The sequence below is a fragment of the Dermacentor andersoni genome, chromosome 1, assembly GCF_023375885.2.
Source record: "Dermacentor andersoni chromosome 1, qqDerAnde1_hic_scaffold, whole genome shotgun sequence".
In the NCBI taxonomy this organism is placed as follows: domain Eukaryota; kingdom Metazoa; phylum Arthropoda; class Arachnida; order Ixodida; family Ixodidae; genus Dermacentor; species Dermacentor andersoni.
This window is the reverse complement of record NC_092814.1, coordinates 136,743,959-136,759,820: the sequence shown is the minus strand read 5'-3', so window position 1 is coordinate 136,759,820 and position 15,862 is coordinate 136,743,959. Positions and strand designations below refer to the sequence as shown.

At 47.1% G+C, this 15,862-nt stretch overlaps 1 protein-coding gene across 1 annotated transcript; it reads left to right on the top strand.

Moving 5' to 3' along the window:
• The first annotated feature begins 2,109 nt into the window (after positions 1-2,109).
• On the top strand, positions 2,110-7,608 carry LOC129388232 (uncharacterized). Its single transcript, XM_055078370.2, has 4 exons — positions 2,110-2,243; positions 5,198-5,408; positions 6,044-6,867; positions 7,438-7,608. The coding sequence occupies exons 1-3, from the start codon at positions 2,217-2,219 to the stop codon at positions 6,802-6,804; spliced, it is 999 nt and encodes a 332-aa protein (XP_054934345.2). The 5' UTR covers positions 2,110-2,216; the 3' UTR covers positions 6,805-6,867; positions 7,438-7,608.
• Positions 7,609-15,862: the final 8,254 nt, after the last annotated feature.

Genomic DNA, 15,862 nt, shown 5'->3' with positions numbered 1-15,862 from the left:
GCCAATAATGGTGCCATCTCTCCTTTAATTTCGTGTGCACAAATATAATTTCGGTTCAATCCGCTAATCTTGTTTTTTATATTGCTTAAGTCGTCTCTTTGTCTCCGTGTTTGACATCCGTACTTGAGTGAACACTCAAGATACCATTCGCGCAACCCATCGGCTAGTAGTGTAGAAGGGGGGCCTGTTATGAAAGGGAACGCTTAATCAGTATTGAAAAATCTTTACATCGAAAGAGCAGTATGAAAGGGAATGAACTTTTGAAATGTTTCTATTTGAGTCCAAAGACAAGGACTACATTGGTGGTCTTGGAAACAGATCAGGTGTTGCCTTTCATATTGTTTCCTACTCTGCCAGTTAGGCACTCATTTATACGTGCATCTCACTTCTCACTCCCTCTCTCTCGCACTCATTTCTCCGTGAGTTCGTTCACAGAAAATGTCAAGCTGTTAAAAGTAATGCTGCTGTCAGGCTCGCAAACTATGCATGCGATTACGTTTCTTTTTTTAGGTTCCTTCTTCACTTCTCCTAGAAGTAACAGCGAGCTCTAGCTAGCACCCTTCCATGTAGGTGTGAACGAAGTACTCCCTTGGGCAAAAGTATACCGGAGATCGCGCAATAAAGCCAGTTTTCTTCTCCGCCTATGAACACAATTTAAAATTCAGAATTGCAGTCGGAACTTGGCATTGTGTACTTTCGAGTGCGCTCGTCAGTTCCAAGCTGTGCGTCTGAATTACGAATGATCAACTCAGTTTTCTCGGCGAGCTTGAGGTCCGCATACGTTTGCTGAGGGGTTACCCTTTTTTTATACGAAGAGCGACCAAGTAGCCTGCCGGACAGAAAACGTATACGCTGCCAGCGCTCTTACCACGTCTTGCGTCAAGCGACCAGTGTCGCATATGAAATTAACTCTATCGAGTCCACAGCGGCTCTGCCTGGCACTCATGTAGTCCATGTTCCGCGCCTCAAGCAGCACCATTCGGCCACCTCGTCACCAAGACCGAGATGGTGCTTCCGCTGCCGGAGGCGATGTTACAGTGCTGACGAAGAAGACATTGAAGATAAGCCCGAATACGACAGCGCTCATAGAGACTGTGAGCTAACTGACATCTGGTCAGCCAATAAAGTTATGTAAAAATTCTGCAAATATATAATTGTGTTACGCTCTTCGACGTAACATTACGGATGGCAACAATCGAAAAAAAAATACAAGTCGATCAAAATGACTGTCCTCGCTGTGGACAAGGAATCGTGGCAGCGAGTCGCGCTTTCTCCAAAAACATGGTCCAGACCCCCGTGTGGCGTGTTAATGAGCATCGCGTGCCAGCATGTTCCGTGCCTCATTACAGCGACAGGAAATCCGCCCCCGAAGTCACAGGCCAGCGGTGGTGGCTACTTCCGGATCGACTGGCGATCACGGCTAGACCTGCGCGGTCCGCAATCTATAATCCAACTGGCCCGAGACTGAGGCCACCTGGCTCCGTCGAGCACGGGGTCAGCACATAGACGTCCATAACGAACAGCTTCCCGTGCCTGACCCAGAGACGCGAACGGAGGCTGGCGGATGGTTCTCGAGGGGAAGGGAGGCGCACTCTCGCTCGCAAGTGCACCGAAGGGGGCGAGCGGTCCTCCGAGAACGAACACCGGCGCAGAGGAGGAAGCACGGGGGGAGAGCGTGCGGCGCGAAGAAAGTGAGGCAGGAAGGAAGCCACAGCGTGGAAATCAAAAGTGGAAGTCAAGTTGGACGCACTCTTCGACTTCTTTCGCAGGCCGTCACCTGGACGCTGGATGGTCTATTCTAAGAGGACCACGGCGAGCGAAAGTGGAACGCACACCGTCACCCCTCACCCCATTGGCGTCGCCAAGCGGCGGAGGGTCTCTCAAGGGGGAAAAGGGCTTTGGGTGAAAGAAGGGGGGTCACTAACGCTGACCCCTTGTCACTCTCTTCCAGGGTTCTTCCTTCGCATTGTGGCAAGCGAAACGCGACGGTGCTGACGGTGCGAGAAGGGTGGTGAGGAGACGCCGGCCATAGGCTCAGGTTGCGATCTCCTCGCGGCAGCTGACTGCAACAACACTGCCCTCTTGCTGGAGCCAGTGGGTATAAGTACGGTACCCGGAGGCGAACAGCTCCAAGACGCTCGAGTCCTTTCTTACTCAGTGGCTACCTGAGTTACAGCCGAGAACGACAGAGAACGCGTCTTGCTACGAGTGAGCCGATGTCGAGAGCCAGCATGCGGCCCATGGTGAGTGCCTATCAGTTTCTACGACTTCGCTATGTACCCCCGTGGTCTGGACCCGATGGGCCCCGGGAGCTCAGACCTCGCCCTGGGGCCCTGATGTTCAGATAAAATGCTTATCAAGTGATAATCAGTGCATTATATGAAATAACAAAGTGTCTAGGTTGGCACTGAGTTTATGCACTATGTCTTTGGTTTGGATCAATTTACTCAATGAATTAGCGGCTAGAAGTAGTCGTGTGTTATTACAATATTGCATGTCATCACGATGTTTCTTCTTTTTAAAAAAAAATAAAATTATGAGTTGTCGCACGCAACTAATAATAATAAAGATGTAAAGGCGGCGCTCATGCACAAGAAGGATCAGTAATGTTTGTTGTTGTTTTCCAGAGCGCGTAAATGAAGGCACATTAGCATGTATAGCTTGAAAATTGAATAACTGAAATCTGACGTATTCTGCTATTTTAGCGAAATTCTGCGCATCCTTTTACCTTCCTTTGAAAGACAACCCATAAGTGCGGTAGACAAACCGCATCCTACGTGCCCCATTTCACTGCACGTTGCTGGCAATGTTTTTTTTGCGCCGATCAAGGGTGATGTCAAGGTCTTTTCACCGCTGCTCTCGCGCTTTCGTGTGATCAAACCGGAAGTCGAGCGGCGCAAACTAGTCATCGATATATAAAATACAAACCCACGTGTAGTTTCTCTTGCGAACAGGCACGCGTTGGATAAACTTATTGAACCAGCCCCACCATGACGGCCACTAAACCGGCATCGCAGCGTCGACTCTCACGAAAAAGAAAGAAACACTCCGTGCATGACGTGCCTGTTGTTTGTGGTGAAGCGTGTGCTTTTCGGATTACGCAGAGCAGTGGCGAAAATATCACTTTATTGACGTGCCAGTCGTGCAGTCAACCGTGGAGCGACAAGGCTCTCGGACAATGGTCGGGGCCGACGCACGCGACGATGCAGGGAGGCTTAAGATGTACAGGAAAACGATGCTGGATGTCCGAAAGGCATTTCCGGCATTCGGTGTGTGTAGTGAAAGCGTTCCGCTGTGACAGCGTTCCGTTCTGCAAAAGTGGCAGCACGCCCAAATTTTCGTCGCAAACATTTCCTACCTGGTAATGGATGCGCCGTCAGATTTATCTCTTTTCTGCTTCTGGCGTTTTGCCACACATGTTTTCTTGGAAGCAGTATTCACAGCACTACGCATTTCACTTTTTTTGTTCTTCCGCCGAGAGTAATACTGTCCACTTACATTGGCTTTCGACAGAAAAGCTAGCATAACTGAACTTTTATATTTCGCCTACGGTAAACGTTGCGCTGTCAAACTGCCTCTCTTCGAAGACGTACGTCTAAAATAGGTGAGCACCAGTTCATCTGCATGTCACAGAAGGTCAGCAAAAGAAAAATGCATTAATTTTGCTGAAGTGTACCTTTCTATTTTTATGTGACTACAGAACATTTACTGACGCAAGTGCCCTCAAAGCTGAGCTTATATGACGAAATATCATGATACTGTGGAGACTGCCCACGGAGGTAGTTAATGTCGACAGTCATCGCAGCTGCCGTCTGAGTTGGACAGAAGACTGCCCTATCTAGTGCAAAGTTCTCACCGAAGTAATCTTCTTCGATGGCTACTGTCCGTGGTCACGTTGACACTATGTAATAACGGCGATATCAAGGTATCGAGCAGACATTAATATAGCTATAGACATATAGAAGAGCAGGGCAGTATCATTAACACAAGTTACCACAAACAATCAATTGATGTAGGACAAGATCAACTAGGCTGTTAAAAAGAATAGGACTTTGCGCAGATGGAATAAGAAGTACTTAAAATGGTCACTCACAAGTACAAAAAGTGTGGTCTTTTAGGCTAGAGGCCTTAAAATACATACATGGGCACTGGTATTCGACTTCAAGCTAAGAAAAAATTTAACCGCTCTGGCACTGCACTTCGTATATGTATACGTATATTTTTTTTTTCTTTGAGTCATACACGAAAGTGAAGTGCATGTTAGCACTTGCCACGACTAAAGGCTCCGCTGACTATATTTTCGGGTCGGTTATGCGCAAAGAAGAAAATAAAAAAAGTGACCAGACCGTAATCACCTGTCTCGCTTTGATCTTTGTTTGCATTCATTTTGTTATCAAGTATAACACGTAGTGATTAACCACGTTTCTGCTTGAGTAAGACTAAGCACGACTGCAGAGCGGACGATCCTTCCTTCGGCTATCCGTCCATCCGCACACCAGGAAAAAAAGATTATCAGCAGTAAAGATTCTAAACAAGGAAGGAGTGCTAGTTCATTGCCATTATTGTGGAACATGATCTACCAGCTCAAAAAGTAAGCGCGAGAACACACAAGAAAATTATGAAACGTCCCCGCGCTGCGACTGTTGCTTTTTGTGTTTGGGAGCATCGTTGCCTATATCGAAGATTAGTTGAAGTTTTCCGTTCGTCTTAGTTTTTCTTGCTTCGTTCGATGTAAATCTCGCTCCAATAAATGACATTCTGAAACAATGCTCACCAGGCTCAACATATGAGGCTCAACATGAGGCTTTACGTTTTGCATATCGCGAATAATTTAGGATTATTGTAAATATTGACCAAAAAGTTCTGATTCGAAGTCTAACGCAATACCGTTTTACAACAGTGTTTTCTTTAGTAAAATCAGTTTAGTTTTTTTACTCGACTTCTTAGATACAGGAAGGACACAATGGCGATGCATGGGCAATCGTTATAGACTATGAAGAACTGTTTGTAATATAGTTACCGAAACCTACGGGAGAGTGCTATTGTTGAGGTAATTAAACTTTGATGTCAACATAACTGTACATTTCGTATGTAGGAAGTAACCGGCAGTAAAATACTAGACAGCCGAAAATGGATAAGAGTAAAATTGTTGAAGCTCTAGAAAGCATCACTGAAGCACCGGCTGTCGTTTATGCAGATTGTGCTAGCCTCCCTTATAGGGATAGCACTAGCCGGCAACTTAGGCGGAGGCGGCGGCGGCGGTTGGCAAGCCGGTGGCGGCGGCGGAGGAGGTGGCTGGCAAGCCGGCGGAGGAGGAGGTGGTTGGCAAGCCGGCGGAGGAGGAGGTGGCTGGCAAGGTGGAGGAGGAGGAGGTGGCTGGCAAGGTGGCGGCGGCGGCGGCGGTGACGGCAAGTATATTATATTCTGTCAAGCAGTCGCAGGAAGTGCATTAGTTGAATTCCGTTATGCTATTTCTAACCTGCCTTGAGGATGATTTAAGGCGCACAACCAAGTTGCTGAAAAATATTATAGCCAGCGCTTATTAACGGTTTCTTAACGATCGTCGCAAGACTGAGCTGTGTTGTTGATTATCGAAAACATCTACGTTATAACGTACAGCGCACTGTTCTTGGTTTATGTTTTCTTACAACGCAGCATTAGAGCAAATAGAGCTCACTTAATCTCCCATAATAATACAAACATCACCCTTGTGCAGAAAGCGCTGCAGTTTACAACATTTCTGGTGGCAATCAAAAAGATCTATAAGATGCATGAAAATCTACCTGGTTCCGGGGTTTGTACACTCGTATATTTTGTCAATCTAAAATTCATTAGCAATACCTTGCGACGGGCCGAAACTACTGTATAACACGGACCTTTTCTCCTTCTAACAAGCTGGGCTCACATTTTAGAGTCACACAGAACTTAACTCTAGCCGGTCTAGCTTCAAGTACTACAAAGCCACTCACGCCTTTTTTGATTGCATCTCACCAAAGCACAACCGAGTTGTTCCAATGAAACGTTTCCATTTATATTCGTTTAGGAGGCGGTAAGCACGTCTACATCATTCGCAAAGTCAGCGGTGGTGGCGGCGGCGGTGGCGGCGGCGGCGGTGGAGGCGGCTGGCAACCTTCGGGAGGCGGCTGGATGCTTGGCGGCAGCGGAGGAGGCGGCGGCTGGCAGTTGGGAGGTGGTGGCGGCGGCGGCGGCGGCTGGCAAGCCGGTGGAGGAGCCGGTGGAGGAGGCTGGGACGCCGGAGGAAGCGGCGGAGGCTGGCAGGCCGGCGGAGGCGGCGGTGGATGGCAGGCCGGCGGAGGCGGCGGTGGATGGCAGGCCGGCGGAGGCGGAGGCGGCTGGCAGGCCGGCGGCGGCAGCGGCGGCGGCGGCGGATGGCAGGCTGGTGGAGGTGGAGGCGGCGGCGGTGGCGGAAAGCACGTCTTCGTTGTGCGCACCACAAGCAAGTTTGGCGGCGGCGGAGGCGGCGGAGGACACGGCGGAGGCGGCGGAGGACACGGCGGAGGCGGCGGATATGGCGGCGGCGGCTTCGGCGGTGGTGGACACGGTGGTGGTGGTAGCGGCGGAGGTGGAAAACATGTATTCCTCGTCAAGACCACCACAACAAGCGGCGGGGGTGGCGGAGGCCACGGCGGCGGCGGCGGTGGCTGGCAAGCCGGCGGTGGCGGAGGAGGTTGGCAAGCCGGAGGTGGCGGCGGCGGCGGCGGATGGCAAGCCGGTGGCGGAGGAGGAGGCGCAGGCTGGCAAGCTGGTGGTGGTAGTGGTGGAGGAAGTGGCGGCTGGTGGTAACCCAGCTGCCCATAGCTTCACCAGCAAATGGAAGAAGGAAAACGCTACTTTTCCGCCCTGTGTGTAAGTGCTTTAGGTTACACCCGAGATGCTTTAGTGAAAATCCCTTATTTCACCGCTTTTTTTTATTTTTCTTATCTGTTACTACCCCAACTGTAGAGTTACCATATGACATGGTGAACGTATCACAATCCATACAGTTGCAAACAAAGAGGGTTAATAGACATGTCTACCGAGATGTTTAGAGCACATGCTTAAAACAGCCTTGCAGCCGTAGAAAATGCAGCTTCATCCACGGTTTGGAACGTTACTGTATTAGGCGTGTTAAGATATTGTCAGACAATGTCATGTATAAATGCGCGTGTATTCTTGTTCATAAGGAATATGCATGTTAGTGCAATGCATTTTTTATAATACATGGCTCGAAAAAAAAGGTAATGTTTCCGTAGAGCCGGCGCTTGCATGCGATTGGGATAATGGGCAAGTAATGATTAATTTTACTCACGGCGAACACCCTTGTTCTCAGGAACCATAACTTGCATGGTATGGTACAGTACTAAATAGTATTCAATGCAACTGTTGTATGTGATGCGTTGTCGTTGACGCCTTGAACTTAACTTCGGATTGTTTCAGAGGGAGCCGCCAATCGCTGCCAAACGCACAAGATATGGTGGAACCTTGCCAAAGTCCAACACCGACGTACCTCACTGAACTGCGAGGAAACTCCTTGTATATGAATGTACAAAGCACATCTTTCACGTTGACTAATAAATACAAAATGCCAAAGATGGCAACATCGCCAAACATTGTCAGAGCTTATTTTAGTTCCCGCAGATCGCTCTTTCGGCCTCCCGCTATGACAGGGGACAATACTGTTTACAATTTGAAATGCGCAAGAGGGTGCATATAATTCATTTCAAGTAAAAAAAGAAAGAGGAAGTGATACCGAAAAATTGCACTACAATGCGTTGCCGCGACCAAGACTCTGCACATAGCGTTAAACCACATTATTGGTATTGTAAATATACAGGGTAATCATTTTTAAGTTATATGGAATTTTTAAAAATACCATGCCGTAGATAGCCTAATTGTAGTCCTTCAGCTGGATTATTCAGAGAGGCGGACATTACTTGCACGAGGAATCGAAACACATATTCAACTAATTAACAAAAATCCATTAATTATTTTTTGAATTAGAGTTTTACGGCAGATATTGCAAATTGTAGCCGATGAGTATGCAAGGCGCATTTAATTGGAATGAATTTCCAGAATGACCCCCGTATGGAGATACGCGCCATCAAGCTCGCCGTAAAAACTCACTGTTGTTGCACTTACTTTTTTAGCAAAACGCTCTTTCACGCATTGAAGCACAAATGTAACTGGAACACCCATGTATTTCATTCTACACATTGAGAACTAATACGTCGAACCTGGTGTCATCCTGGACATTCATTTCAAGTGGAAATGCCTTGCAAGCTCACCGGCTACAACTCGTAAATTCCAATATGTACGGTAAAACAATTATTTAGAAGTTAATTAGTGGATTTTTTTCAGTTTGTTGAACGTGTGCTTCAAATTCTCGAGCTACTTATGTCCACCTGTTCGGATAATCCATCTCAAGGACAAGAATTATGATATCTGCCACAGGTGATATTGAAAAATTGCATGATACTTAAAAATGATCACCCTGTATGTGGGCAAGCACGTTACCCATAAAATGTAAGTTGCACAAGTCCAACTTTCATCCTTCCAATAGCCACATAATTAAAATGTCAGCAGGCAATACAGACAAGAAAGCCTAATTGTGAGTTTCCGTTTTGACCATTGACCATTTACTGGTACTGTTTAACGCCCCTTTCCACCAACTCCCCCAATCCCCAACCCCTTGAGCGATGGGAGACCTCGTTATCCAGCCCCGCCCTATCGATTCAGCTCGCACTGACGGACAGGGGCCAGGAGCTTCTGGGAACATATGGGTCCCGCAACTAGGGAACCACCCCGTCTGGTGCCTGCGTGCACCACCGATTTATTTCGGGCCCCGTAAATGTTGCTTCATCATCATCATCCCGGAGCTGCACAGTTGGCTAATGAGCTCGCCATACAGTCGCGGGCTTCTGATTAATTTTGACCACCTGGAGTTTTCTAACGAGCACGCAATGCTTGACGCACGAGTGTTCTTGCATTGCGCTTGCATCGGAATGTTGCCGCTGCGATTGGGAATCGAGCCCGCGTCCTTGTCCTCAGCGGCTCAACGCTGCAGCCGCTGAGTCACCATAGCGAGTATTTATGTGTTCGTATGTTTCCTATCACTCACCCATTAAGCTGAACTCTCCACACGAAAATATTATTTGGCGTGAATTATCCATGTAGATGTGAAACACCTGTGCGATGACTGGTCGAACAGGTAGGTACTGATCGAACGGAAAGATGGCTAGGTACACGTCTGTTTGGCTTTGCCAGCTACACTTAATTGCAATAACAACTTCGGACGTAGCGCTTGGCAAAGTTCTTTTTTTTTTAAACTCTGTCTCTCTTATGTCTTCATTCGTGAACATATCGGACGCGACCGGTTGTATGGCATGTTTCATGAGGCCTTGGTCACTTTTTAGGTCCTCAAAAACGAATAGTAACACTGCTCGCTATAGCAAACATTAACATCGCCAGCCCGCCCACAAAGGAACTCCCCCGTCTTGATGTGACCCAGCCGATCGAGGGGGAAAAGGTTATCCCCCGTCTTGATTTTGCCAGCCGACAGCAGGAGCGCAGTCGTTATCAGCCCTGCTGGGTTTTTAGATTGTCTGATTTACGGTATTGGCTACGTCCCATGTCGGGTGTTACTCCTTGGGTCGGGACTCCGGCTACTGAAAGTAAAATTGACGCACTATGAGCATGCTCACAGTGGCGTGCTCACAATGCCCATGCCAGCAGTGGATGGCAGACCGCTGCCCTGGCTCCTCTGCCACCGAGGCGATTGAGCATAGCGCTGAAGGTGTGTTCACTTCGCTTCCTAGTTTTTGCAGCCGAAAGCGCACTCCGCGTCTCTGGAGGCCCTTTAACCCTCAGCGCGCGATCCACACATGCGCTCTCAAGCGGGATAGCACGAACGTTTTTACGCCTATAGCTTCATTGCAATGTTTAATTGCAATAGCAATTAAACAATGCAATGAAGACAAACTGAACATTGCGACTGGTTGCTTTCAATTGCATTCTGAAGATTATAACTATGTCGGTAGTCTTATTTAGCTAGTTGTTTTTGTAGTGCGCGCATCATTATAAAGCACACAAATTCGTTTCCTCAAGCGCAAAGAACTTGCGGTTTTAAACAGCCACTTGTAGAGCGTGTTGGATGGAATCAATAACTTCAACTTTCAAATCAACACGAGTTGGTCAGAACATGTAGAGCCGATGAGCGTGCTTGCTGCGACCTACGTGTACACTTATGATATACAGGGTGTCCCAGCTAATTTTAGCCAGATTTTAAAAATATGCCGATGCCCTCTGAGACAACGCGATGAAATGAATATTGCTGACTATTGTATGTAGTAAGTTGCGTACGAGCATGGCGTACGAGCAACGAAGTGTGATTCGTTTCCTATGGAGCAAGGGACGAACGCCCATCCAAATCCACAGGGAACAATGCAGACCACGTGCGGGGAAAGGTATCTCGCTGTGAGAAATGTGAGGTGGTGGTGTTGTGAGTACGCAAAAGGCCGTGAAGACTTGCATGACAATGAGCGTTCGGGGAGGCCGCGGGCATCGGTGACTGACGGCGACATGGCACAGGGGCATCTGAAATTTACTGCTGCGATCGAACAAATGTCTGAACCAGTCTGGGGACTATGTGGCAGAATAGTGTAAGGTACGTAGAATAGTACGTATTTTGTAATTACCTGTATGCACCTTATTTTTACTCATAAAAAAATAGCAACAAATGCTTTCTGATTCGCCCTCCTACTTGCTGGGCTAAGGGTAGCCCGTCCTACACTATGAAATGCACATACGCAAACTTTGGCTATAAATAAGCTGAAACATGAAGTGTATCCGTGCGCTACCGTGGAGGAATTGATCTTTCCGCAAGGACGCTCAATTTTCAGGAGAGAGGCGTTTCGCCACCTCCTGAAGTTTTTAAATACACGGCGCTATTCCACGAGGGATGCATAGAGCTGTATCTATCGAATGCTAAAGTTTATCAAGTAGTGCGAAACTTTACCAGTCACGGAATGCGGTTAACACCCTCACTTAATACGGAGTGAATTGTATGCTTAGATGAACTGTTTACCCCAATGCATGTTAATTGCCGCTCGTTAAAGGAAAACGCTCGGATAGAGCAATTGCCGACACGCCTCCGCAAGGATAGATCTGCCCGTAGTTTGCACCATCCTCCTTCCTCTTTACAAATAAAGCTCAGCCTTTCTAAGACTTACGCTTTGGAGTCGGCGACAGCAAGAGAAAACGACAGTATAGATGCTAACGGAAAAAAGTAATGACGTTTTCTTCTTCCAAAATTCAAAACGCATTGCGCATGCGGGAGGGTTGTCAGGCTATGGTCTAATATGCGCTCAGGAGGCTGACACAGATGCTCCTTTTCTTCGCGGTCAACAGTCCAAAGCTCAATTTTGTTTTTAGTATTCGTATTTCTAAAGTATTTGTCAGGATTGTCTGTGACGTTGTGGGCACTCGTCGGGAGCTTACTCCGCAGGTCACCATTAAAAGCAGCCGCAACACGGCTCAGGTGCTTGATTGAAGTGTGGCAGCATTTTAAAGCAAAAATGTCCTTGCCTGCTATACCGTGGATTGGTGTGTTGGTGTGTGCCTCTCCAGGCAAACTGGTCTAAATCCGGAGACAAGGTATAGATGGTTTCCAGTGACGTCATCGTGTTGGTCATCTTTAGGTGCAAGCGCGCCGAGAAGTAGCCTGAAGATGAAACACGACAGGCACATCTCGCGCTGAGCCACAATTCGAGAACAATGATAATTCCGTAAAAAACTGTCACCAAATGTACCCACGATAATATGGCCAACTGGCGGCATAATGGCCGCCAAGTTTGGGTACTTGCATGATAAGAAGTTCCTTCGGTGGCATTAGGTGCAATTTATCATCTCCGGGATCATATATCTATTATCCCGGATATGATGTAACCAAAAGTGGGCCAATCCTGAAGGCTTCATGGGCCAATCCTGACACCAGAGACCAATATCTGTGGATTTTCTCACTATTGGGCCGATCTTGAAAGCAGTACAATCAATCAAAGGCGTGGGTAGGAAGGTCCTGATGATGCTATCAGATCACACTCACTCATGTGTATCATGGGGACCTAGCTTCATTTCCTTTCTCGGGATTTTGCGGTGGTGTTTTGCTGAGTAGACGTAGCAATGGGTCTCTGACACATCCAATTCACGCAGAGTGAAAAGAGGAATAGCTGTGGCGTTAGCATGCAGTAGTGGGGGAGGAAGCGCTTCAGGTGTTGCTTTATTTGTCACGAATTGGGTGTTCGTATCGTTTAGTGATACCCCCAACGACATTTACCAACATATCGATTGGGAGGTGCAACTCATCATGCTTTTAGAAATGATGTAGACGCATTAAACGTCAAGCATTAAACTTCATACTTCGCAGCAAATTCATCCTCACACGCAATTCTACTGTACTGTGAGACCAACAACGTATTGGTATTGAGAGCGTGACCGCATCCGCTGAAAGGGGAATTCGCGTCCACTGATTGCTACAATGCATGGGACCTACATCGTTTTTTTTCCCGCTAACCACGTGAAGTACATAGAAGAGTGCGTTGTGGTAGAGATGGATGCTGATGGTGGATTGTAGTGTAGTTAGAGGAGGGTTTAACATATTTGCTAACCACGTCGAACGCATGGAGTAGTAGTGCGTTGTGGTTGGTGTAGGAGGATGATTGTAACTGCCGGTGTGTTTCTGATGATGAGCGCACGAAATAGCTCTGCCTTGAATACCAGTGTGGCACCGCTCGTGTAAAAATCTCAGAACAATAGCGTACCATCTAACAAGGGTTGTGGTGCAAATGTTGCATGTGTGCACTCTGTGCGTGTGCGTCAACAGTTGCAGTGTACATGTGTGTGCTCGCCGGAGAATATGTGACAATGATCAACGCAGTACACGTTTCTTAGGTTGAGAACTAGTGCCAATGTAGTATCGTCAGCGAAATGCCATAAGGGTTCAGTGGGTTGGCATATATATTTAGAATGAACAAAAACTTAGCAGAGTTGATATGTTGTGTACGGTGGCATCAATTATGTATGAAGCAAGGACGTGAGCGCAATGTGACAAGTATCTGAGGACAACGTAACTTGGCGCACATACCACATGCAAAATCGTCCATGAAAATTTTGCATTTTCGGCTACTTACATAACGAGTTTCTCTGCTGTTAGCTTGATATCTTGCGCATGGACGCGTCTCGTTTCTCTTTTTTCTTCTGTATTCTTTCTGTTGTGAAAACGATGCTACGACAACTAATAAGTTTGTCTTAGAGCTCATTCAGAACTGCTAGTTGCGGAGGCCACGCGAAAATAGATCCTAGACAAATGACCAGCCTAATGATATCTGTCTATAAACCCCTTCCCCCCCCCCCCCCCCCACACACACACATGCACGTACCTGCGTACGAACACACATACACATACATACCCGTAGGGACCGTCGCCGTAGCACAATTGGCAGTGCAACACACGCGTAATGTGGAAGTTGTGGGTTGGGCTCCCACCAGCGGCAAATTATCTTTTTGGTCACTTTCGTCTTCCCTTTTACCTATTATTTGCTGCGTTTAAATTTCAACCCCAGCTAATTATCTAATGTTTTCTTTGGCTTTATTGCCTGTTGGTTTTACATTGTTGACATTATATACAGGGTAGCCCACGTAATTTGAGTCATGCATGCATTAAACAGAGGCATATGCCAAGTAACTCGACAGAACGAAGTTAATGGTGTTTACAGTCGCTTGGAGATAATCAAATTAATTTTTTCATTCCGTCTAATTAGATGATTAGTCGTAATTAGTTAATCAACTTCTCAAATATTATAAGTAAATGAAAAGGGTCAATGAGAACATTTTAGAGCAGTTATGTGCGCGGCAGCTTTGCGTGTATTTGCGGGCTTCTTTCCCGCTCGGACAAACATTTTGATGTAGCACGCATTGAGCCACACAAAGCTGTATCGATGGTTTTTCATGTTGCTCTAAAATTTTCTCACTGACACGTTTTATCTAATTGTAATATTCGAGAAGTTCATTAACAAATTAAGACTAATTATCTAATTAGGTGGAATGAAAAAAATAATAATCTGAGCATCTCCAAGCGACGCCAAACAACATTACCTTTGTTGTATCCAGCTACGTAGCATTTGCAGATTTTTAAGATTTGGCTCAAGTTACGTGGGACACCCTCTAAATATAATTTGGCGAGGAAACGTATCCTTGAATATTCTCTGGTAATAAGAAAAAGCTAAAATTTTACAGGGGCGCTGTTAATTTGGTTCAACAGCAGTTTTCGTGTAGCGGTTGTGTGTGCGGCGTGATCGACGTCGAGTGTCAGCCAGAGATCAGCCAGCAACGCAGCCGGTGTCGGCATACAGCCGGCGCATAATACCGGAGCATACGTCAGATATCGCGGATATAGTGAAAGAGGTACTCAACTTGGATATAGAGAAGCGCCTGAAAAGACTCGAGTAAACTTGAGGCAGTGGTAACCCAGACCGTTATAGAACTCACGAAGGGTGTAAGAATGCTTGTATGCAGCTTCACAGACTTCGGTGTATGAGTTCCTCGGTTAAGCATACATCTGCGAAGTTTTTGTCCCTAAACTGTGCATATAACTTTCCCAAACGAAAGACCAAAGAAAAGCAGCAAGGCACATGGCAGCGTTTAGGAAGCAGAGTGGTGGCTGTCTAAATTATTTTTTTAAGGGTATGGCGAGGATGATGACGCCAGCTGCATATATAGTTTACTGGTTCGTGCGGAATGCTCGCTATAGATTGCAAGCTATAGATATACTCACCTGTTTTCACCACGTGCGCATTGAAGCGGGGGAGCAGCTCCTGCAGGTAGTCAAGTACTTATAGGTAGTACTTCAGGTGAAGTCACGCCGCTATAGTTCGCCTCGCGGCCCTCGTAGTCGGTGTGATTGATTAATATCGCTACTGTGTAGCGTCTTGAGTCAGAACACAGCTGGAAAAATGCGACAAGTTACTTTCACTGAATCATTGCGTGGCTGTAGCGTACATTTGGTGAACAGAATAACGAGCACACCTATTAAAGTGATCTTTGGCTGCTGAGCACGAAGTCGAAGGCTCGATTCGCAGCCGTGGTGACGGTGCTCTGATGAAATAGGAATGCAGAAACGAGCACGCACCGTGCTTTGAGTGCACACTAAAGAACCACACATGACGGCGAAAATAATTTGGAACCCCCCTATGCGTCGTTCATAGCCCGTCAGTTGCTATGGCACCCTTTCATTTTATTAATCATGTAAGCGATCTGAGCTTAACATGCACATAAATGAAGTAACCGGAGTATTTTATACTTGAATCTCTTCATGGCAACAGCTTTCTAACGCCGCTGAAAACAACAGATCGAAGTAGTGAGACAATGTTTTATTATTCCAACTTATCCTAAGGAACTGCGCAGGAGAGAGAAAGAGGGACTGTCGACTTTGCGGAAGAGCGAACAGTGAAAGGACAAAGGCCGAGGTTACGCAAACGTACTACCATCCACGTGCCATCTGAACGAAGTCGCTCTATTTTCCTGTGCTAGAGATGGCAGCGAAGATCGCGTGCAGTAGTCGGCACAGAGATGAAACAACACAGTGCTGCGTTGTTGCACACGGTTCTAGGCGTCTGCGAAAAGGCTGCGTGAAGCCTGAATAAAGCGGAAGCTGTCTGGCGTCGGCGGCCTTTGTCTGGTTGCTTACAGCAACCGGTCGTCGATGGGAGGACTGATACCCCCGACACTGACAGTATGGAACAAGCAGCCCCAGTAGGTGCGTGCGCGGGTCGATCCCCGCCTCCCCGCGTGCGCGGGTACTTCTTTTTAG